General features: G+C 42.4%; 1 protein-coding gene across 2 annotated transcripts; it reads right to left on the bottom strand.

The window, feature by feature from the left end:
* Positions 1-450: 450 nt before the first annotated feature.
* LOC308705796 (vitelline membrane outer layer protein 1-like) lies at positions 451-24,573 on the bottom strand. Of its 2 annotated transcripts, XM_081390998.1 has the most exons (5): positions 24,310-24,573; positions 23,949-24,073; positions 23,713-23,826; positions 814-995; positions 451-737 (listed from the first exon to the last, which is right to left on the bottom strand). In XM_081390998.1, exons 1-4 carry the CDS (start codon positions 24,493-24,495, stop codon positions 815-817), a joined length of 606 nt encoding a protein of 201 aa, XP_081247124.1. In that variant the 5' UTR covers positions 24,496-24,573; the 3' UTR covers positions 451-737; position 814. The 2 variants fall into 2 exon arrangements, with proteins under 2 accessions (XP_081247124.1, XP_081247123.1); XM_081390997.1 differs by having other exon boundaries at positions 451-995.
* Positions 24,574-25,673: the final 1,100 nt, after the last annotated feature.

The following is a 25,673-nucleotide window of genomic DNA, read 5'->3' as shown; positions in this document are numbered from 1 at the left end:
ATTTATATAGGCTTCAGTAAATCGAGGAAAAGGAGTTTCCCCTTTTCCCGCAACATCGGTATCCACGTAAAAATGCATTGAAACTTTAATTAAACTAGAGATATTTCAATTGGGTGATTATAATTTAATGTTTTGTGAGGTCTTTTTCATGTTTGTGATTATTTTGCGGTTAAATTAGGAATTATGCAGGATCGCAAAAAAAATCGTAATTTTGTTGATTTTGCGTTGTATTCAGCGATCGCGGAATTGCTGATTACACTTTAATTTAATGTAGTGTTCCTGTAGTAGAGTATGTTGGTCATTCTCAGGGAATGCATGAACGGATAAGACAATTACCTTGAATGCAATATAAGTCACTTTAGATATAAACATCTTCCACATGCACTAATGTAATGAACGATCTGATGTAAAGTGTTGTGCAAAACAATGCTAAACTACAAGGTTCTGTTTAGAAAGCCTTTATTGCTGATATTTGACAAGTTTCAGCAGAAGTTCAGGAGTCTTCAGAAGAATCACTAACATACAAGAAAGAATAAAATACTTTCAACTCCAATAATAGACGGGATGTAAATGTCATGATCATCCGGTTAGGCTTTATTTTGTGATGATGACCAGCTGACTTTACAGATTTACATTACAAAACTGTTCTATGACATGGTTTATGTTAGTTTATCATAGTATGATGATCAATAATTACAATACATCTTCTTGCTGTTCTTGTTGTCGTCCTCTTATACCTGATAGAAAAATCCGATTTGGTAGATCTGCAGTCACTATTAGTAAGATCTGAATTTTTGATTGTGACCACATCACCTTAATCACAGCAGAACATGCGCACGTCATTGAGAGCGGTGTCGTCTCCTCTTCCCAGTGGCGCTTCTATCCGTGTCCCGATGCCACAGATTCCTCTTCCAATACAGACAGGGCTCCAGTTGCCCCAATCGCCCCAGGCTGTGCCGTCACCCTGCAGATAAAAACCATCACTGCAGTAGAACCTGGAAAAAAAATCAGATGTGACAATATAAAATATGACAAACACCTGTGTCTTGTTTCAGTAACTGGCTTGAAGAGTCCGGATAAAAGCCACCTGGGAAGCGTGAAGCGGTAGAGAGGGACTGTCTGAGACTCGTGAGCGAAAGCCAGTGGGAAGTTCCCAACCTGCCAAAAAATCTACTAAGAGAACCAGTCTCTCAAGACTGGTCTAGGTGTTACTTGAGCGACCAATTCGGTGCCCTGTACGGTGAACCGGCAGGGAATGACCGAACTGACTGCTCTGGAACCCTCCTTGGAGGGGGCGGGCATCCCAGGACCACTACGTTTCCGGGTGGACCCTGAGATATGTGCTTGCCGGAGACCGCTGCGCCCCGAAACACACAAGGTGGTGGGGGTTAGCATAACGGTCCCCTGAGAGCACCGAAGGGCAGCGGGCACTGTATGATGAGGTGTAAACCGTTTTACTTCAGAGGAGATTGCCCTCACTGGCCTGACCCCTCGGGCGTCAGGACCTTTTCTCCACAGACTTTTTGGAAATAATGACGGCCCTCAGATCCGTCTTACCCCTTTGAAGGCTGCGGTTGAGAGTGCCAACCCGACCCCAGTCTTTTAGAGGGGGATCATGAGCAAACAGTCTGTTTCTGTTGAGATATGTTTGGCAGAAGTTCCCATGCTGCCAAAAAATCAACTAAGAGAACCAGGCTCTCCAGACTGGTCTAGGTGTTACTCAAGCGACCAATTTGGTGCCCTGTATGGCGAACCGGCAGGAAACACCCGAACTGACTGCTCTGAGACCATCATCAGAGGGGGTGAGCATCCCAGTGCCACTACGTTTTCGGGCGAACACAGAGATATGGGCTCATCAGAGACTCTTGCGCCCCGATGCACACGAGGTGGCGGGGTTGGCAAAACGGCCCCCCGAAGGCATCGAAGGGAATGGGCTCTGTATAGTGAGGTGTAAACCACTTCCCCCCGGAAATGAAGAGAACCAGCCTCTCGAGAATGGTCTCTGGTATTACTGGCCCTGAAGTGACGTTTCCGGGTGAACAGTGAGATAAAGGCTCGCCTGAGACTAGAATTCACTGGAGACTGTTGTGCCCCGAAGCACACGAGATGATGGGGTTGGCAGAATGGAGAGCACCGAAGGGAGATGGGCACCGTATAATGAGATGTTATTAATTTCCCCCAGGAATTTCACCATTTATTTCACCATATATCAGTTCTGTCAGGACCACTACCGTCAAATATGATTGACAATTTGCATACAGTTTGGATTGGCGGTATGGTTCCGTTCTGGGCGAGAACTCCCTGCGCATCCATGCAGCCTAGCATGGATAATCCCCCTTGGGGTAAACAGAACAGAACCAACATGAATGTTTGCAAATATATTTAATTCAAGATTTTAGAAGTACAACATATTCGATAATTGTTCTCATTCAAGGGGAATCAGAATGTCAAATCCTGACTGGGCGAGAGAAGGAGCTGGAGATGGAGGAGGGTAATTAGCTCCTGAGGAACGCGATAGCTGCTGATAACACTGAAGGAGCTTATATATGTATAGGGTGATAGGTGTCGTATTCCTATAGGTAGATGTGGATCAGCTGATGCGAGCTTGACTAATGTGACCTGCCAGAACTAACGCTACGCTTGATATAAGTACATATTTAATTTTCTCAAAAATTAAATGCAGCCAAATGTCAATCAGACAAATAGAAATGGTCTAGGTGAAAGGCTGAATTTAGTGTATTAATACAGACATCAACATCAACATTAACATTTCATTTCACGAGTTCACACTTCCCAGTAAACAATTACCGTCTTTCAACGTTGAAATATGGTTGAAAATAAGTCGGTCCGCCTTGGACTGGTTTACGACGTGATTTCAACTAAGTAGTTTCGGCCGGACTGTTTGACTCCGTGTTTTCAACTGATCATCTAAGACATGTTTTCAACTGATAATCTAAGACAGTAACACTAAGATAAATCTAATACATTGAAACTGTACGTGCAATGAGGATTCATACTTGAAAAGAATTACCACACCCCAGCTGGCGGCAGTAATGCACCATTAAAGTTAGTTGCCAACCGCCATAAAACCGAAAGAAGAAGAAGCAAATGAGGCGCGCGCGCGAACATGCATGCAGCAGATGAAGTGCGCGCTCTGTATTTTTCCACCCATCATCAAGCCAACCGCCAGAAAGCTCTTCACACCTTAAAGCAGCTGTGTAAAGTAAGTAGCTATGACAAAATAATTAGCTATGATGGCAAAATAAGTGTAACATTATAAACGTTTACCTTATTTCAACCAAACCTGACTTTATTTATTGTAAACGTACTAGCTAGACATTATGCGGCTAGCTACCACGTGTACACACCACACCGATGGACTGTTAGCTAGCTATCTGTGTGAAATTCCCAAAATGCGGATATTAATAAGCCATTAAGGTTTAACTGTTTGTGATTTATTTTTTAGTTATGTTACATCGTAGATAGCCAGATTAATTAATTTCAGCTTTGGTTTATTCATGCACCATCTAATATATTTTCTTTTGCAGCTGCTGCAGTAATGAAGTGGAGTAAAACTGCTACAGAAGTTGAAATCGGGGCTGCTATGGCTGAGACACTTGAACATGCTCCCGGGAGAGCTGGAGGTGGAAGTCGCAAAGTGTGAACATTTGTAGTGTAACGTTAAATTTTCTGAGTTGTGTTTTGTGTTGACTCTTGGAATGTGCTTTTGGAATGTGAAATCTGTGTTTTATTGCACTATTTTATTTAAAATGTGCTGTTTTAAGTATAATAAAGCTATTCTCTCTTTAAAGCTTTGTTTTATTCATATGTTAATATAAAATGTTATTTGGCATGTTAATGTGTTGGGACTTTAGAATTGACAATTGTCAATAGGCATCGAGTAAACGTTGAAGATTGACCTGTTTTCAATGTTGAAAAGTCAGACAAATTTGACGTCTTTTCAATTTTCATTTTCAACCTTCAGTAGACCGTAATTAGACGTTGAAGATTGATCTGTTTTCAACGTTGAAAAGTCGGACAAATTTGACGTCTTTTCAATTTTCATTTTCAACCTTAAGCGGACCGTAATTAGACGTTGAAGATTTACGTCTATCCAACGTCTAATAGACGACTTTTTGCTAGCTGGGTTACATATAATTTGAGGGGGTAAAGTTTAATGCGTATTTGGCGTGCTGTCCGGGGGGAGGGCTCCGAGCTCGGAGTTCGGCCCGAACCCAGAGTACTCCCCCCCTATGTAAGTGCTTAGGACTAGAAGCGTGGAGAAGGGGTGGTGGGGGGATGCTGCAAAACTGTCAATGGAATGAGGTGAGACTGCTGAGTGTATACACCTCTTACCACTGATTGCTGAGTGCTCTCCACTTGTGTTAATTATCTGAACGTGCTCCTCCCGAACTTTGTTAATAAAACATCATTTAATCACAATTAAATGCAGCCAGAAATAGCTCAGATATCTGGATGAAAGGTAGAATATATCATTTTCATACATCTACTTTCAAAGCCAGACAAATATTTAATTAAATTTCTCCAAACTAAATTCATATTATATTCTCAAACACAAAAATAACCACAATAATAGTCTGCAAAAACATAATTAGTTTGCAAACAATCATAAGAGAAAGAGAGAAAGGGAAATTCCAGTCTGCTCAGTTCCCTGTGCATATATTGCGGACCTATTATCAACACGTTGCCTCTGTAAACGTGCGATCTGAGCCATTAGATTCGTATTGTAGAGATGCAGACCCATAATCTACACGCTGCCTCGACAAACGCAAGATATGAGCCAGATTCTTGTTGCAGACTCCGTAATCTACGCGCTGCCTCATTCCACGTGAGATCCAAGATCGAGTCAAGTCAAGTCAAGCCATCTTCATTTATATAGCGCTTTTAACAATGTAGATTGTTTCAGAGATAAGCATATAATTTAAGGTAACAGAGATTGTTTTGGCTTTTTAGCGGTTCTTTAATAGAGTTATTTTCCAGCTAAAGTTATTTTCCAGCTAAAGAGTCACAGAATCTTTATTGCAGACCCGTAATCTGCGCGCTGCCTCTGCAAACGCGAGATCCGAGCCAAATAAAGAATCTTTATCAACTTTCTTCCCTCGTGAAGAAAGCCAACCGGAGCAGAGCTAAAACTCTCGATAGTGCATATGTTACACGTCGGGAATTTATGAATGAACACTGTCAGCCCCATTTGACTAGATCTGACCATGCATGCTCTACTCCCAAACGAAACAACACATGAATCGCGTGTATCCCCACTCTCGTAATGTCTAAGCGAGAGCGGGGAGGAATATGGCGCGTACCTAAATTATATGGCGGGTACTCCGTGCCAAAATCAAACGACCGACCGACCGATCGAACGTCTATCCGAACGTCTATCCGAACGTCTTGAACTTTCAAACGGGTGACCCACGTGATGACCTAACGTGACGTCAGCGTCTTCGAATTTGCAGCTTTTTAACCATACAAGTATACAAGCTGATGTGTAAAGGCTATAAATGGACATGATAGGCAATACATATAAATATTGTACCCCAAAAACAACTTTCCTGAATCCTGTGTCACGGTTGTTGAATGCATTGTTTTCTTCTTGTCTCGTGTCATTGTTGTTTATGTGTGAGTGGGCGTTGTCCCGCTCACGTGTCTGTCAGCGCTCCAGCTGATCATCATCATCATCAATCACTGTTCACAGCTGCGATTCATTTCCGTTCCTATATATACTCACACCATTCTCTGTTCCAGTGTCGGATTGTTTGTTGATGTCCTGTGTCCTGCCGTGTCTGTTTCCCCGTGGAGTTGCCGTGTCTGTGTTCGCCTCGCCTTGTCTTCCTGCCGTTGTGTTTTCCTTGGGTTCACCGCACTCCAGCACCAGGATTGGGATTCACCACTGTCACCGCACCAGCCACCACAGATCATCTAGTCCCTGCCTGAGTCTGAATCGCCGCCGTCCTGTTCTTTCTGTTTGTGTACAATTTGAGAATAAATATCACTTTGAGTATCTGCGACTGCTTCCTGGTTATTCTATCATGACAGAACAATCCGACCATTCCATGGAAGCAGCAGGTGGCGCCGCAGCAACGATGGACGACTTTGTTCGTGCAAGTATTCAAAGGATGGACGCTCAGGACCGCCAGCAAGGAGAAGCGGCGCGCGCGATTCAGGCTCTCGTCACGCAGGTGTCCAAGCTGACCCAGCGTTTTCAACAGCTGCAACCTCCCGCTGCGCCAGCCGCACCGCCCGTCCCTCCCACACCACCGATGCCCGCCTCCCAGTCCGAGCCACGCCTCCCGACTCCTGAGCCATACTCTGGTGAGCCTAACTTTTGCCGGCCGTTTTTGACTCGATGCAGCATGCATTTTGCTCTCCAACCCAGAACCTTTGAGAGAGAGGAATCTAAGGTGGCATTTGTCCTCACATTACTGACTGGGAGAGCGTCACTATGGGGGACGGCGGTGTGGGAGAACAAAGAACCATGCTGTTCCTCGTTCCAGGAGCTCTCTCTGGAGATGAGAAGAGTTTTTGACCGCGCGGTTGCGGGGAGAGAGGCTGCCAGGGTCTTGTCTGAACTACGTCAGCGAGAACGATCTGTTTCGGATTATGCCATCGAGTTCAAGACCCTGGCGGCCGAGTGTCGCTGGAACGAGGAAGCGCAGTGGGATAGGTTCCTGCATGGGCTGGCCGACCGCGTCCAGAGGGAGATCTACGCCCTGGACCTGCCCCCCTCACTGAACGGACTCATCGACCTGGCTCTGAGGGTGGACGCCCGATTAGCCCGGGTCGGACCACGCGCTCCACCCAGCCTGCCTCGTGGGGGGGTGGAACATCAATGGTCCAGCGGCATGGACGCGGCCGGTCCCTCCGATCCCGAGCCCATGCAGGTGGGTCGAGCTCGGCTTTCCCGGGAGGAGAGGGAGAGGCGGAGATCCCTTGGCCTTTGCCTGTACTGCGGGGGCGCGGGACATTTCGCTAACAACTGCCCGGTAAAAGGCCAAGCCCGATAGTAAGCATGAGGCTACTATCGGGTGGGATCTCCGCCGAGAAGTCCTCATCCACGTCCACCATCCTCCCGGGAAGACTTAGATGGTCTGGTCACGATCATCACTGCACCGCACTGGTGGACTCCGGGGCTGAAGGTAATTTCATGGATCGCACCTTTGCACTGCAGTTTCAAGTCCCACTCAGAACACTTCCCCAGAGAATCACCGTACATGCACTCAATGGACAGTCACTACCTACCATCTCCCAGGCCACCGAGAACATCACGCTCATCACCTCAGGGAATCATGCAGAGACGATATCATTTTTCATCACGGACTCACATCACACACCCATTGTCCTGGGTCACCCCTGGCTCAATCAACACAACCCCCGCATTGACTGGAAACAAAGATCCATATCAGCCTGGAGCGCTGAGTGTCATAAGTCTTGTCTTGTGTCTGCCTGTTCTGTTGTCTCTGTTCCTGTGTTGCAGGAGGAAGCAGTGGATTTATCAAACGTGCCCGTGGAGTACCGTGACCTGAGGGAAGTGTTCAGTAAGTCAAGGGCTGCTTCTCTTCCTCCGCACCGTCCCTACGACTGTGCTATAGATTTACTGTCAGGTAAGTCTCCGCCTAAAGGCAAGATTTATTCACTCTCGGTTCCGGAGAGGGAGGCTATGGAGAAATATATTTCTGATTCTCTAGCATCCGGGTTCATCCAACCTTCCTCATCTCCAGCGGGGGCGGGGTTCTTTTTTGTGGGGAAGAAGGATGGATCGCTGCGACCTTGTATTGATTACCGGGGGCTGAACAACATCACGGTAAAGAATACTTATCCTTTGCCGTTGATGTCTTCAGCCTTCGAGAGGTTGCAGGGAGCATCCATCTTCACAAAACTGGACTTACGTAATGCTTATCATTTGGTCCGTATCAGGAAGGGGGATGAATGGAAGACTGCCTTCAACACCCCTAGGGGGCACTTTGAATACTTGGTCATGCCTTTCGGTTTGTCCAACAGTCCCGCAGTCTTCCAAGCACTCGTCAATGACGTGCTGCGAGACATGATCGATCAGTTTATTTATGTTTACCTGGATGACATTCTGATCTTTTCCTCGTCTCTCCAGGAACACGTGCAGCACGTCCGACGGGTACTCCAAAGGTTGCTAGAGAATGGGCTTTTTGTCAAGGCGGAGAAATGCGCTTTTCATGCACAGTCGGTCCCTTTCTTAGGACACATCGTGTCGGCTGAGGGTATGCGTATGGATCCTGACAAAGTTAAGGCTGTGGTAGAGTGGCCAAACCCAGATTCCCGTAAGGCCCTACAGAGGTTTCTGGGGTTCGCCAATTTCTACCGGCGTTTTATTCGCAACTTTAGCCAACTAGCCGCACCTCTGACTGCCTTGACCTCCCCCAGAACTGCGTTCAGGTGGTCGGAAGCAGCCGAGACTGCTTTTTCCAACCTCAAGAGCCGCTTTGTTTCGGCTCCCATTTTAATCGCCCCTGATTCCTCACGTCAGTTTGTGGTGGAGGTCGACGCGTCAGAGGTGGGGGTAGGCGCAGTTCTTTCTCAACGCTCACCTTCAGACAACAAGATGCATCCATGCGCGTTTTTATCTCATCGTTTATCACCTGCTGAACAAAATTACGACATTGGCAACAGGGAGTTGTTGGCGGTCAAGCTAGCCTTGGAAGAATGGCGTCATTGGTTAGAGGGGTCCGGGGTACCCTTTATCGTCTGGACGGATCATAAGAATCTGGAGTACATTAGATCCGCCAAGAGGTTGAACTCCAGGCAGGCTCGGTGGGCACTTTTTTTCGGCCGTTTTGATTTTACCCTCTCGTATCGTCCGGGTTCCAAAAACGTCAAACCCGATTCTTTATCGCGTATTTTTGATAGATCCGAACACGCACCTACTCCCGAGCGTATTTTTCCTGAGACCCTAATTATCTCTACGCTCACTTGGGAGGTCGAAGCGAGAGTCAAGAAGGCTCTAGAAGGGGTAACGCCTCCGATCCGGTGCCCATCGAACCGCTTATTTGTGCCGGAGGAACTACGTCCAGACGTTATTCGGTGGGGTCATTGTTCTAGTCTAGCCTGTCATCCAGGAGTTAGTCGCACCCTTTATTTGGTCAAACAACGATTCTGGTGGCCACTTATGGCTCGCGATGTTCACGATTTTGTTTTGGCTTGCTCAGTTTGCGCTATTGGCAAGTCGTCCAATCGACCCCCAGATGGGTTACTCCAACCGCTGTCGGTGCCTTCGAGACCCTGGTCCCATATCGCACTAGATTTTGTTACCGCCCTCCCACCCTCCCACCCTCCCAGGGTAACACGGTAGTTTTAACCGTGGTGGACCGATTCTCGAAGGCAGCCCACTTTGTTCCCTTGCCCAAATTACCTTCAGCCAAGGAGACAGCGGTTGTAGTCGTTAATCACGTCTTTCGGTTACATGGCCTCCCGACAGACGTGGTTTCCGACAGGGGTCCCCAATTTGTGTCCAAATTTTGGCAAGAGTTTTGTAGGTTGCTGGGGGCGACGGTCAGCCTGTCTTCTGGGTTTCACCCCCAGAGCAATGGCCAAACTGAGAGAGCCAACCAAGACCTGGAGAGAACTTTGCGATGTACGGCTGCCAGGAATCCTTCCTCCTGGAGTCAACAACTGCCTATGGTGGAGTACGCCCACAATTCGTTGCCAGTGTCTGCTACGGGCCTATCTCCTTTTGAGTGTAGTATAGGATACCAGCCACCAGTTTTTCCCAGTCTGGAATCCGAAGTCGCGGTCCCCTCTGCTCACGCCTTCGTCCAGAGGTGTCACCACACATGGACAAGAGCCCGTGAGACTCTCCTCCGTGTGCGGGCGCGCACCAAGGCCAAAGCCGATCGCCACCGGTCTAGGCCTCCCGTATACGTCGTCGGTTCCAAAGTGTGGCTTTCTACTAAGAACATTCCGCTCCGCTCCGTATCCAATAAATTGGCTCCAAAATTCATTGGCCCGTTTTCTGTCACCAAAATTGTTAGTCCGGTGGCAGTCCGCCTCAAACTTCCTCCAGTGTACAGGAGAATTCATCCGGTATTCCATGTGTCCAAAATCAAACCCGTTTTTTTTTCCCGTATTAATCCGCCGGCCCCGGTTCCCCCACCGCCGCGTCTCGTAGACGGGGAACCAACCTATTCGGTACGTCGCATTCTGGACTCTAGGCGGAGGGGACGCGGATTCCAGTACCTGGTGGACTGGGAGGGTTACGGTCCGGAGGAGAGAAGTTGGGTTCCGGCTCGTGACATCCTGGATCACTCTCTTATCGATGATTACAATCGACAGGTAAGGGAGTCTGGGAACGCCGTGAGGCGTTCCTAGAGGAGGGGGTACTGTCACGGTTGTTGAATGCATTGTTTTCTTCTTGTCTCGTGTCATTGTTGTTTATGTGTGAGTGGGCGTTGTCCCGCTCACGTGTCTGTCAGCGCTCCAGCTGATCATCATCATCATCAATCACTGTTCACAGCTGCGATTCATTTCCGTTCCTATATATACTCACACCATTCTCTGTTCCAGTGTCGGATTGTTTGTTGATGTCCTGTGTCCTGCCGTGTCTGTTTCCCCGTGGAGTTGCCGTGTCTGTGTTCGCCTCGCCTTGTCTTCCTGCCGTTGTGTTTTCCTTGGGTTCACCGCACTCCAGCACCAGGATTGGGATTCACCACTGTCACCGCACCAGCGCACCACAGATCATCTAGTCCCTGCCTGAGTCTGAATCGCCGCCGTCCTGTTCTTTCTGTTTGTGTACAATTTGAGAATAAATATCACTTTGAGTATCTGCGACTGCTTCCTGGTTATTCTATCATGACATCCTGTGCTTGTGCGGCTGTGTTTTACTTTCAAAGAGCAGAAATACTGCCTATAAGCTACAGACATTCAATAGTCTTGACCATATAATCATTTTAACTAGTTTTTATTGTTAATTTTATTGCCCAATGTACAAAGTTCCCACTGTCCGTAAAAACACTCAAAAGTCGATTATTTTATTTTTTACTTTTTGATCCAGAAGGTTTTCATATTAGATTTATATATTTGGACTGAATGATCTAATGAATGCTCTGCAGTGTTTATGATATTGAGCTGTGATCTGAAAGCATTGTTTGATTTTGAGCACAGATAAAATGGTTTTGAGTAAATTTCTTTATTTTGAAAAGCATCAGATGGTCTCTGAATGTAGTTTGAAGATTTGGTTTTGTATTTAAATTTTTGAGAAAGTGGGTGATGGTTCCAAAAAATGTATTTTAGCAATTCAGGAAAACTGTCCTATAGATTAAAAACATGCATTATTTTTTATAGGCTACATAATATCAAACAAATAAAGTAGGCCCAATAAAAAGTAAATCTAATCAAGCATGATTTTTTGTTTCAAGAACTTAGCGATCTTAACACTTACTAAATTATCATAATCTTTTACAAATAATCATCATAAATGTTAAAGTGGCAAGGTTTATTAAAAACATATGTATAATAGTTCTAATATTACATTTAGACACGTGAAGACACGTTGTAACACGTCTTTTTTTATATATACCTTAGTTTAACTTCTTATTCTTCGATTGTATCCTCTAACTAGTCCACATTTGATTACTGCAATCAATGACTGATTTAGAAAGTGATTTAGAAAGTTATGTATGGTGTAGTATTATTAAAGTTAAATAAAGTTAAATTAAGGCTAAATACCCTTCTTTAAACTTAGGCTACTAATAAAGTCATTACATGGATAGTATCTGTTTATTATTTTAAAGTGAGTTTCTTTGACTTTATTAGGAATTACATATATATCGGACCACAAATTCTTAAAGACACTAAAGTGGTAATAATGTTTCCATTTCCCCATTGCCTTGGGTGAAGAACTTTTTTCATTAGTTAAAATTCTTCTGATAAATATATTATTTCTTAAATCAAAACATTCTTAAAACATTCTTAAATCAAGACGCATTTACTACATAAGAAAACGCCCCTTTATGCCCCTTTAGCACTTTATTTAATAATATGTTTACAAAATGAGAACACAAGAGACAGTGAAAATGCATGTTAGAAACAGTGTTTACTGTTTACATGACCTCTCTCTATGACAGAATTTATATATCAGAGTTCATCAGATTAAAAAAAAACCCATCAACATCTTATGTTAGAGGAACTCACTGTCTTGTAGCCCAAGATTCAGCAGAGTCAGCAAAGTAAATTTCAGAATGAAGATGAAATCATGGTAAAAATGAACAAAGTAGCCTTGGCAATAGATTATATTGGATAATCTTAACTGTTTCTTTCTCAATGTGTTATTACCATGAAAAGTCAATGGCCAACTAATGATAACATGGTCCATGGCATTGAAGACTTTGAAATTAAAAACCCTTTATCTTATAACTTTTAACTCTTACTTGTAAAACAATCAGTTTAATAAATAAAATAATAAAAAAGGAAAAATACAACAACATTAATTAAAAGCATACCACTGTAGCCTATACAGCTACAATAGGTGAGTCTGGTGTTTGAAACATTAGAGTCATGAAATACACAGAAAGTCATGATATAGCCTACAGGTGGCAACTTGTTCAGTTCATCTCTTAGCCTACAATAGGCTTATTCAGGGAAGTGCAGGAAATGGTTGAGTATTATTTTAGGTATAATATCTGTAGGCATATTTAGTGCCTATCATGTCCATTTATAGCCTTTACACATCAGCTTGTATACTTGTATAGTTAAAAAGCTGCAAATTCGAAGACGCTGACGTCACGTCAGGTCGTCACGTGGGTCACCCGTTTGAAAGTTCGGATAGACGTTCGATCGGTCGGTCGGTCGTTCGGATGTTTGATTTTGGCACGGAGTACCCGCCATACACGCGGGTCAATCTGACTGCAGTAGATGTGAAAGATAGCGTTCCTATGGCGACCGGTGGAAGCGCGAGTAACTGATCGTCTTTCCAATCGTTTATATAGCCTACTATGTTCCCAACGTGTTGTTTACGTGTGAAGTCACGTTGTAACACGTTTGTGTTTTTCTTACCTTAGTTTAACTTATTATGCTTCGATTGTATCCTCTAACTAGTCCACATTTGGTTATTGCAATGGCTGATTTAGAAAGTTATGTGCGGTGTATTATTAAAGTAAAATAAAGTAGAGGCTCTTATTAACAAACCGGGCACGCTTTGACGGCTAATTCGGAAAAACACGAGATATTCAACATATTTTTTTCTCCATCTCCCATTTAAACGGACGATTCAGAAACAGACAATGTCTCATATTTCATAGAAATAGGCCTACGCTTTACCATACATTCATTCAAATGCAGCGAAAACATCTGCTTTTGTATGCCTAAATATTATAGCCTATATAGTTGGCTATATAAATATTATAAAGCCTATAAAATATACTTACCATTTATATCAGACAAATCGATTTTTACAAATGTAACAATTGTGATCTCAGATAAATATAAAAATGTTTATTCATACTAGGTCCGTGTACTTTTTGTTCATTTCATTTCCTGTTTGGAATGGAATTATGAGAAATGAAAACCAGCTCGTTTATTCGTTTTGTAGTTTAGTTTAAAAAACGAAAAATGAGATTTTGGCTCGATTTTTCATTTTTCGTTTGTGGTTTACAAATCGGAATATGGGTTCAATATTTCATTTGCACATGTGGGCGGTGCTGAAACGCCCCTTTCATCTGATTGGTCAAAACGCTCCGCCTTCAGTAGGCTACGAGCTCGAGCTTTTCTTTCTGTCAGGCAGAATAAGAGCAAGTACGAGTGCGGCACTGACAAATGTACTTTAATAAAATAATGTCTGAAACCAACACTCACTGTTAACTACGCACAATATTTGAAGCAGAAATATGTTGCTGGTCACGTAATTCGTGCTGCTGCAAGCAACCCCAATAATGTGAGCCACAGTATAGCCTATGACAGATTATTTAAGCATAATTAGGTTATTTCCCATTAATAAATACAGTGCAAATAGATCCGTCTTTTTGGATAAAAAAAACTTGCCTTGCCTTATCTAAAAGGTAAGTGGAAATAAAAATCAATAATAGGCTGAACTGTACCATGATAATATGTCCGTAACATGTAGTACCACTCGTCTTTTATATAGGCTATAAATAATTTTGAAAATTGAATAATTATGTATAATTATATAATAATTATATATAATGTTACACCTAAATGTTAAATGTTAAATCTAAATGCTAAATCTAAATCTAAATGTTAAATCTAAATCTAAATGTTAAATCTAAATCTAAATGATAAATCTAAATCTAATAACATTTTAAATGTAGCCTATGCCGTGCTCTTCAACTTACATGATTTTAATTAATCCCAAACAGTATTAATGTACGTTCACTGATTCTAGCTTCTCTCTTTTCTGTCTCTTTCTTTTCATGTGAACTGAGTAGGCTACACATGCTTACATTCATAAATATACATTTTATTTCTATTCAATTTTCAAAATTATTTATAGCCTATATAAAAGACGAGAGTGGTATATGGGGCGCCGTTTGTAAAGCGGCTCACGCTGAAAATAACAGCAACATTTTGTCACATTTAACTTCAAACAATGTTTAAAAAACTTATGAATTTTTGACGGTCACTTTTTTCCACATTTACAACAATATTTGTCAACTTAGAGATATTTTAAATTGTTAAATCTAAATATTAAATGTTACACCTAAATGTTAAATGTTAAATCTAAATTCTAAATCTAAATGTTAAATCTAAATGTTAAATGTTAAATAAATCTAAATGTTAAATCTAAATATTAAATCTAAATCTAAATGTTAAATCTAAATGTTAAATCTAAATCTAAATGTTAAATCTAAATATTAAATCTAAATATAAATGTTAAATCTAAATGTTAAATGTTAAATCTAAATCTAAATCTTTCGTTTTTCGTTTGTGGTTTTTTCGTAAACCACAAACGAAAAATGAAAAATCGAGCCAAAATCTAATTTTTCGTTTTTTAAACTAAACTACAAAACGAATAAACGAGCTGGTTTTCATTTCTCGTTTTTCCATTCCAAACAGGAAATGAAATGAACAAAAAGTACACGGACCATACTAGCCTATAGAGGTCAGATCTGAATCTCAGGAGGATGTTCATTATTTCATTCAAGATCTTACACACAAATCAGCCTTGCTGAAAACTGAACATGTGTTTATATTTTATAACCTAAATTAACACATCCAGAGCTGACTATGAAAACTCAGATTCTAGCGGTTCATGAGAACATTTTGAAAGTCTTTATCTTAAATGTAAGGTCCACTGTAAAGACTCCTGGAATATTAATGTTAAACACCAAAGTCGCTATTAACTAAAATATGGTTATGTTGAACTATTTTAATATTGAACAAGCTAATAACAAATAAATATTTTCTTGAAGTGTCTTTAAGCCGTTTTCACTTTAAATGACAACTCCCAATATTTATATTTTTGACTGCAATTTTTTTTTTTTTTTTTTTTTTGATGTAGTTTACAATATTCCTGACATAAATGTTCTTATGAAAGTATGTACTTTTTTGGACTTGCAACATTAGTTGGAAAAGTAAATGAATTATTTAATTATGTTATATAAAACTTTCAGTAACAATATTTCAACAATTCAATTGCTCTACAATTCAGTCCACTACAATCCACAGGTGACCCCCAAAACTCCAACACAGAAACTCTTATTCTCAACAGAACATTATTTACAAACAAACACAAACAACAAAGACACATAAATATGTCTTAAATTCATAACATTTATTATCTGCAAATATTTTAAACTGTTGATTCACAACAGTTTCATATATAAATGTAGGTCTAAGCATAAATAAATATAAATTGATATTTTATATGTCCATTTATATATATTATTTTATTTATTTCCAAAGATATAAAGCTAATATTAATATTTATGAAAACCTCCTGGATCTGGATCTGTTTTTTAAATTAAAGATTATTGCAAAAAGTAAAAAATAAAAATACATTTTATTAATTTGGAGTGTTTTTTATGAGCTGTGTGAATATTGTACATTAGGCAATACAATTTACAATAAAAACTAGTTAAAATTAATATATTGGTCAAATTAAGACTATTGAATTCTGTATGTAGACTACAGTATGTCTGCTCTTTGAAATTAAATCACATGTATAGGCTAGCCTCATAAGCACAGGATTCAGGAAAAACAATTTTTTAGTGTTGTTTTAGGTGTACAGTATCTCTATGTATTGCCTTTAATGTCCATGTATAGTCTTTACACATCAGCTTGGATACTTGCATGGTTAAAAAACTGCTAATTTCAATATGCTGACGTCACGTCAGGTCGTCACGTGGGTCACCCGTTCAGAAGTAGCTTACAAGACGTTCGGATAGACGTTCGATCGGTCGGCTGGTCGTTCGGATGTTTTATTTTGGCATGGGGCGTGCACCATACTTACTACTATATATTATTGTGCTGTCGGATTGAATGTCACTCACATGATCACCTGCAGCAATCACGAACAGCAGCACGATTGCGAGTGTGATATTAATCTATTGATGGGGAAAACGTCTCGGGTTACTGGATGTAACCCTGGTTCCCCGAGAGAGGGGAACGAGACGCTGCGTCTAATATAAACGCTACGGGGAATGCCTTCGGCATGCGTTATCTGAAGTCACTATACAACTATTCCAATCTGGATTGGTGTGCGTCATCGTGCGTCATGCATGTGACGGTGACCCGGACGCTATATAAGGGTCACAGGAACAAGGAAATGACAGCTTCGAAAAAGGTTCAAAGCAGCTGTTCTCAGGGCGCCCCGAAGGTGGGGAGAGGGGACGCAGCGTCTCGTTCCCCTCTCTCGGGGAACCAGGGTTACATCCAGTAACCCGAGACGTTCCCCTTCGTTACGGGGAACTCCCGCTGCGTCTAATATAAACGCTACGGGGAACGAGTACCAGCTAGCCCCCACCGAGAACAGGCGCCCCTGGTGTGAAACATCTGGCACACTCAAGAGCACTAAAGCAAGGGAGAGTGAAAGATCCAACTGTTCTAAGAATTTTATTCTTTCTTGTTTGGTGTACAAAGGGAAGGTTGCATCAACAACCTCGATATTAAGGTCCAAGTATATAGGCCTGATTAATGACAGGCAGAACACTTAACTCCTAACACCTTTTTAGTGGATCAACTCTGGAAGCCTAAGAGGCTCTCTTGCTTACACCGCACATGCAACGAAGGATGAAGAGCCTAAGGAATTTTTAGAATAGCCTCCGGTACCTTGGTTACCGGGGAGAAATATCTCAAAGAAAGCTAACAAACTCCCATTTAATACCCTATGTAGATATACTCTGCGGAGCCGCAATTTAATATGATAGCCTGCAGAGACAGGGTTCATCCAGATTTTGACGCAGCATACAGAGGTAGAAAGCACTCTGAAGGTGAGGATCATTGCTAAGGACAGGGGAGAATTTATAGAACCCACTATACTAAGAATTTTATTCTTGTCTTTTTTGGTGTAAGAAAAAGGCTGAGTTAACAGCCTCAGAAGTGAGGTCCAATATATACATATGCCTAAAAAGGCAGGACACTGACTCCAAGGCACCATTAGTGGATAACCCTAAAAGCCTAGAAGGTTCTCCTGTCACACTTATAGCAACGAAGGATGAAGAGCCAGAGGAAATCATAAGATAGCCTCCGGTACCCTTATTGGTGACCGGGGAAATTTCCTACTAGAAAGCTAGCATATATACACGTATCCCGCAGAACCGACAGGGGCTTTTCTTTCCACAGACTGGTCAGCCTGCAAGGATAACAGGATTCATCCTAGAAGGCTACAGGGAAATATGGAGGTCATGGGACGACCCGGGTGGACAACCCTGAGAGCATACGGAGGCCGTAGGCGCCATAGCGGCTCTGAGCGTGGACGAGACGTCCCGATTAGAGTATAGAAGAATCCCAGTACTGAAGCCATAGGGCAGTAAAAGGCTGGGTCCAGCTAACTCAATTACAACTTCCTGAGCCGGGGAGTTCTGGAGGTAGCTGATCTGATGACCTCGGCCACCAGATCACCCTATTCGAGAAGGCCAGTGTGGTTTTTCGAGAATAAGATCTACTCAAAATCCTCTGACCCTCTCCAGAACTCCAGGGAGTAGAGCGACCGGGGGAAAAGGCGTACAGACGTTGCCTCGGCCACGTCTGTACCATGGCCTTCAGACCCAACGGGGCTGGATGCGAGAGAGAGAACCAGAGCGGGCAATGAGAATTCTCATGAGAAGCGAATAAATCTACCTCCGCCTGGCCGAACTTCTCCCATATAAGCTCCACCACCTCGGGGTGGAGCATCCATTCCCCTGGCCTGGGCCCCTGCCTCGACAGGGTGTCTGCTCCCACATTATCAACCACAGGTATATAGGGTGCATCAAAAAACACAATTCTTGAATTTTGATATGGCTGGGTGCTAAAAATGTTCCAATATATGTAGAAACAACACATGCAAAATATTTTTCCAGTACATGATGATTTAGGGGTGCCACCGCACATCTGGTTTTGTTGGATAAAGTGCTTAACAGTGCTCAATGGTCACAATGGAGATCTGAGGTAAACAATACTACAGCTCAAGAAAACTGAGATTATCTTTCTGTTTGAGGTGATCTTTCTGTGTTGGGTATGTATTATTACATAATTAGTATCATATCTGTAATTTTGTCTTTGTATACTTATTTATCATAAGTCATTTAAGTCATATTTATAGGTATTTGGTGCTCATTACATCTAGCTAACGTTAGCTAGCAACAGTTTGCTAACCACAGTTAGCTATCTATGTTAGCTAAGCTATTAAGCTTAACATCAACAGTATTCTAGAGTGGACAATGTCATATTCAGAGTATACAGTGGGGAGAACAAGTATTTGATACACTGGCAATTTTGCAGGTTTTCCCACTTACAAAGCATGTAGAGGTCTGTAATTTTTATCATAGGTACACTTCAACTGTGAGAGACGGAATCTAAAACAAAAATTCAGAACCTGTATAAAAGACACCTGTCCACACACTCAATCAAACAGACTCCAACCTCTCCACAATGGCCAAGACCAGAGAGCTGTGTAAGGACATCAGGGATAAAATTGTAGACCTGCACAAGGCTGGGATGCTAGGCTGGGCACAATTATTAGAAAATGGAATAAGTTCTAGGTGACGGTCAATCTCCCTCGGTCTGGGGCACCATGCAAGATCTCACTTCGTGGGGCATCAATGATCATGAGGAAGGTGAGGGATCAGCCCAGAACTACACGGCAGGACCTGGTCAATGACCTGAAGAGAGCTGGGACCACAGTCTCAAAGAAAACCATTAGTAACACACTACGCCATCATGGGTTAAAATCCTGCAGCGCACACAAGGTCCCCCTGCTCAAGCCAGCGCATGTCCAGGCCCGTCTGAAGTTTGCCAGTGACCATCTGGATGAGCCAGAGGAGGAATGGGAGAAGGTCATGTGGTCTGATGAGACAGCAATAGAGCTTTTTGGTCTAAACTCCACTCGCCGTGTTTGGAGGAAGAAGAAGGATGAGTACAACCCCAAGAACACCATCCCAGCCGTGAAGCATGGAGGTGGAAACATCATTCTTTGGGGATGCTTTTCTGCAAAGGGGACAGGACAACTGCACCGTATTGAGGGGAGGATGGATGGGGCCATGTATCACGAGATCTTGACCAACTACCTCCTTCCCTCAGTAAGAGCATTGAAGATGGGCCGAAACACACAGCCAGGGCAACTAAGGAGTGGCTCCGTAGGAAGCATCTCAAGTTCCTGGAGTGGCCTAGCCATTCTCCAGACCTGAACCCAATACAAAATGTTTGGAGGGAGCTGAAAGTCTGTATTGCCCAGCGACAGCCTTGAAACCTGAAGGATCTGGAGAGGGTCTGTATGGAGGAGTGGGACAAAATTCCTGCAGTGTGTGCAAACCTGGTCAAGAACTACAGGAAACGTATGATCTCTGTAATTGCAAACAAAGGTTTCTGTACCAAAGTTCTGCTTTTCTGATGTATCAAATACTTATGTCATGCAATAAAATGCAAATTAATTACTTAAAAATCATACAATGTGATTTTCTGGATTTCTGTTTTAGATTCCGTCACTCACAGTTGAGGAGTACCTATGATAAAAATTAGACTTCTACATGCTTTGTAAGTGGGAAAACCTGATAAATCTGAAGTGTATCAAATACTTGTTCTCCCCACTGTAGATGTCTCATGTGTATTGAGAGTAGCATTGTAATTGTTACAGTAAATTAACAGGGTAAGGCCACGTGAACATGTCACATTGACCTCCATTCATTTTGTCTATAGGACAAATGAATGGACAATCTTGAAAGTTGAATTCTGAGAAATGCCCAAGTTGCCCAAAGGGTTCAAACAAACAACTTTTACTTTGATAACCCTATAGAACATGTTACTGTATAAAAGTTCACTGTACTCAACATTTCCAGGTCAACCTTTTGGTAATTAGACTAAAAATTGCACATTTTTCAAAATTTCGCCAAAGTTCATGTGTTAGGTGGCACCCCTAAATCTCAATGGAATTCCTCAAAACTTTGCAAAAGTCATTTTTATGTTAATTGGAACAAAATGCAGTGCCAGCCAAATTGATATTTTGAAATTAAAATTTCCCATTCAAATTTGATGCACCCTCACAGAGAGAAATTTGTCCTTAGACAAAAATAGAATATGATGGGCCAATTTGCACAGAGGACGAGACCTCAAGCCCCCCTGATGGTTGATATAGAAAACCACCGATATATTATTAGACCCAATAAGGACCTGATGGCCTCTGAGGTCTGGAGGGAAATGCCTGAGGGCAAAGAATACTGCCAGCATCTCCAGGCAACTGATGTGCCATGAGAGGTGATGGTCCTTCCAGACCCCGCGGGTGTACCGGCCCTCCATGACCGCACCCCAGCCCCTGCGGGAAGCATCTGTGGTCAGAATTTTTCTGGGACACGAAGCTCCAAGCACCTGGCCTTGGGACAGGAACCGTATGTCTTTCCATATGACTAGAGAACGAAGGTACCTGGGCGCAACTCTAATCATACGGAAGGGGTTGCCCCTTGGGGAAAACCCCCTGGTCCCGAGCCACCACTGTAGGGCCCCATAAGGCCCAAAATTCCTTGAAAATGTTTGACAGTGATGGCCTGGCCTAACCTGATAGCTCTAACTGCAGCCACGATACTTTAAATACGTGGCTGGGTCAAGTGAACTTGCATAGATTGCGAGTCCCACTCAGCTCCAAGAAATTTTATTCTTTGAAGAGGAGACAGAGAACTTTTCTTGACATTGAGCCTTAGCCCCAAGCACTGAAGATGACGCAAAACAACATCTCGATGTTGGATTGCTAGCGTCTCTGGTTCTGCAAGAATAAGCCAGTCATCAAATAATTTAGGATGCGGTTCCCCTGAAGTCTCAGTGGAGCAAGGGCAGCATCCATACAGAAAGTGCAAGGGGATAGAGTTAGGCCGAAAGGAAGAACCCTATATTGGTAAGCTTTTCCCCCCAAAAGCGAACCTAAGGAACTTCCTATGATAATGGATGATGAAGTTATGAAAATAAGCATCCATGAGATCTATTGTCACAAACCAGTCTTCAGATCTGATTTGCTGAATGATACTGGGTATAGTGAGCATATTGAAACTAAATCTCCTCAAAGATTTATTCAATACTCTAAGATCTACAATAGGATGATGTCCACCATCCTTTTTCGGAACAATGAAGTAACGGCTGTAAAAACCTGAATCCCTCTCCTGATTAGGGGCAATTTCTATTGCTTTTGCTATATCCTTTAACTATACCCAGGGTCTATTTAGATATATTCGGAAGGCCTGACCAGGCGTCTAAACAATCTACAAGAGGAATCAATTTCTCTGGGTTAGTCTCAGGTGATATAATGTGCTTATCGGTGGTCTGAAGCAGTTTACTGGCAGGACGTAACCGATGAATAATCTAATAAGGAGATCAGTCCCTCGAGACTGACCTCAGGTTTTGAGATTCGGTGACCTGAAGCGATAGATCGGCAGGAACTAACCGAAAATAATATGAAGTGCCCATAAGGGTCCGCGTTTTTACGCCAGGACCTCATAGTTTATTTATTTATTTTTTCTTAGCCCGAAAGGCAGTCCTCAGACCTGACTTCGGGGCTTTTTTTTTTTTTTTATGAGAACGTCTCCTCTGACCCCGAGCCCTGTACAGGGGGAAGGGGAGGGGAAGAGGTGACTTCCCAGAATATGAGGAGCTGGTGACTGTCCCCAGGGGACCTGGACTACCATGTAGGTATGCATTTTTTTTTTTTTTTTGACATGCCGCCATATAAGCCTTCCCTACCAAATTCGAGATAATATTTATATTAGCTCCACTTTAATTTTGGAGGGACGTGTCTGAGTCATCAGAGGTAATACGATATCTGGGAGAAATATTCTTCTACCCCCTGCATCATTAAATTCCCCTTTAATTTTCTTCTTCAATTATTCCACAATCTCAGTACCTCAGTATGGAGATCGTTTGAAAAAGGAAGACTCTGACACAAGGATTTTGACTGGGTTTGCAGGAAGCACTCTTTTTAGACGCTTCCTTCTTATTAAATTACCAAACATTTAATTTCATTACAGCCCCAGTCTTTCTCCAGCAACTCCTCATAATGTGGTGAATATTCGTGGTTCAGTGTTGATAGTATCTGACTCCTCAGAATCAGATAAATCAAACACCGGGTCTTTAACACGGTCGGAAGAAGCCGCAGTGACGCGGGCTTCCGAACCGTGCGCGAGACCTGTAAACACTGCTCCACGTGCGAACCCAATGCAAACAGACAACGCGCTGCCTCGACAGACGCGAGCTGATGCACTAGGAACGCAAGCCTATTTTATTCTTTTTAAACAGGCTCAGGCGGGAGCGGAAGAGTAAACTCCGAGTCTACACCCTGCAGACCTGTAATCTACGCGCTGCCTCGGCAAACGCGAGATCCGAGCCACTATAGATTCTGTATTGCAATGCAGACATTAATCTACGCGCTGCCTCGGCAAACGCGAGATTAGTCACAGCATCTTTATTGCAGAGTAGCCGTAGGCTAATCTACGCGCTGCCTCGGCAAACGCGAGATCCGAGCCACTATAGATTCTGTATTGCAATGCAGACCTTTAAACTACGCGCTGCCTCGGCAACCACGAGATCCCAGTCACAGAATCCTTTCAGTTTGCACAAAATAGACAGTGCCCTCGAGAACTGTCCGTGCAAGCTCCGCTCACAACCCAACACCACAAAGCAAGTGTGCGCCATCCTTGCTTCTTTAATTTTTCTTAAATCAAGGAGACGCACACTGCCTTCGCCATAGTAGATTTGACAGACAACACCAAATAAGACGTACAGTTTGACATAGAACGCTGCTGAAGAACAGAAGCTGTCATTTCCTTGTTCCTGTGACCCTTATATAGCGTCCGGGTCACCGTCACATGCATGACGCACGATGACGCACACCAATCCAGATTGGAATAGTTGTATAGTGACTTCAGATAACGCATGCCGAAGGCATTCCCCGTAGCGTTTATATTAGACGCAGCGGGAGTTCCCCGTAACGAAGGGGAACTGAGTCCTTAAATAGCTAAATAAAACCAGGATGGGTAAGAGATGGTGTAAGAGGTTTACACTGGGTAAGAGATGTTATAACTTATAGCAGCACACACTCACATGATGTTGTTTGCGGCCGTATCATCTCCGTCTCCTTGGGAAGATTCAACTCTCAGCTGGAAAGCTGTCAAGTATCCAGAATGACACCATTTGATATCGGTCCACTCACCCCAGCTGAAGAAAACACACATAGAGGTTGCCTGATCAAATCGATTATTATTTTCAAGAAAATCCTAAATTTACTTATCTAGCTTAAACACTTAATGCAAGAATTGTTAATAATCTGAGTCCATTACTTTCCTACATCGGACTGAATTGTGTAGAAGTCATATAAGCCTGATGATTCTTTGAACTGATCGACACAGTGAAGACGAATTCCATTGAGCGCTGTATCATCACCACCACCAATTGGTCTTTCCACCTTAAAACAACAACAACATCAAAGCAATCTTCCATTTGAAAGAGTTAACTCTAACCCAGCCCATAGTAACATTTATCTTCATGCTCTTTAGTATTACACAGACACTTAAATCTTAAGCAGGTGCAGTTCCCTGGAGAAACCTGGAATTAAATGACAAACAGCAACTCCACAGTTTTGAGCCTTTGAAGCACTCATCCACCCCCATATTAGCAAAATAGAGTCAATGCCCAACTTACCTTCAGACTAAACCCTGCGGCGTACCATCCACTTGGACACATGTCCACAGGCCCCCACGATCCCCAATGCATTCCGTTCGTCACCGTCAGCTCAGATCTGGAAAATCGGTTGATGCTCCGCTGAGAACGACCTTCTGCAGGCCGACCGCTCACATGCCCAATAATGGCCAGCAGTGAAAACATCATGGAAAAGAAGAGATGGATTTCTACAGCACTGGCCTGATTGATAAATACAATCAGTGATCAGGTGGAAACAGACGCCTCAACCCTTGTGATGAAAAAGGCTCATATTTATACACAAGATTAAGCAAATTCATCCACCTCCTTCTTTGGTTGGTCAGTAGAACATGCCTGATTCTTTTTTAGCCAATCAGAACATTACAAATGTTAAATTCAGCCAATCAGCAGCCAGGAACACTGAGTCCACTCAATAACTGTAAATAAACACACAAAAATACAAACATCTGTTTGTTTAACTGAGAAAGTGTTTTACTCAGTAAAATGCCTATCATATGCTGGTTGATTTTGTCATTTTATTTCCTGTTGTAAATACCAAGTCTTGCAAAGCAGCAGGAAAAGATCAGCTAAAAATGATCATTCTGTCATCATTTACTCACTCTCACGTCGTTCCAAACCTGTATGACTTTCTTTATTTCAAGAAGAATTTAAGTGTCATAAATGTATTTTCACACAACTTGACTTGTGAAGTCTTATGATAATTTCCATGAATAATGAAAACACATAAAAATCATTGTTTATCCATATTGTTCCAGACGGTGAAACTAAATGATTGTGCAAGTCACGTAAACACACTTTAGACAAACACTGATCAGGTCGAATTGCCAGTAAAATCATGTGCCCTTTTAAAAAGTTTTACACTTTTTATCTTTCATGAGGTTTTAGATACTGGGAAGCAGAAAGCACACATTTAAGCAAATATGAACCATGAAGCGTCTGTGTGTGTAGGAAAATAACAAAAGCCTAAAATAAAAATAAAAATATTTTTTTTATTAAAAATAAAAAATAAAATAAAAGTCTTTGACTTCTTGATTCTGGCACCGTTTGTGATAGTCGCTGCAGGAGTGGCTTTACAATCTTCTCAAATATTAAAATAAGGTTTGAATTTGTTTTTGCATCAAATCATTTTATGAATATGCATTGTTCCATTTTAGCTGTAAACACATTGGTAACACTTTATAATAAAGTTCAGTTGTAAGTCATTTATAAGTGGTTAGTTAATGATGAACTAATCATTTACAAAACATTCATAAATGATTATTAAGTGATATACTAACATTTTATGTATGTTTTGTAAATTTCATTACAAGTGAATAGTAAATGATAAATAAATCTAATTATAAGTA

The sequence above is a fragment of the Scardinius erythrophthalmus genome, assembly GCF_964197995.2.
Source record: "Scardinius erythrophthalmus genome assembly, chromosome: 17".
NCBI lineage: Eukaryota > Metazoa > Chordata > Actinopteri > Cypriniformes > Leuciscidae > Scardinius > Scardinius erythrophthalmus.
Note: the sequence above shows the minus strand (reverse complement) of the source record. Positions and strands in the feature narration are given on the sequence as shown.

Coding starts and splice junctions, on each gene's coding strand:
- LOC308705796 (XM_081390997.1), bottom strand. CDS start 24,495: ATGATGTTTTCACTGCTGGCCATTATTGGGCATGTGAGCGGTCGGCCT. Junction 24,074..24,309: donor CCGCAGGGTTTAGTCTGAAG/GTAAGTTGGGCA, acceptor TGTTGTTTTAAG/GTGGAAAGACCAATTGGTGG. Junction 23,827..23,948: donor ATTCAGTCCGATGTAGGAAA/GTAATGGACTCA, acceptor TGTTTTCTTCAG/CTGGGGTGAGTGGACCGATA.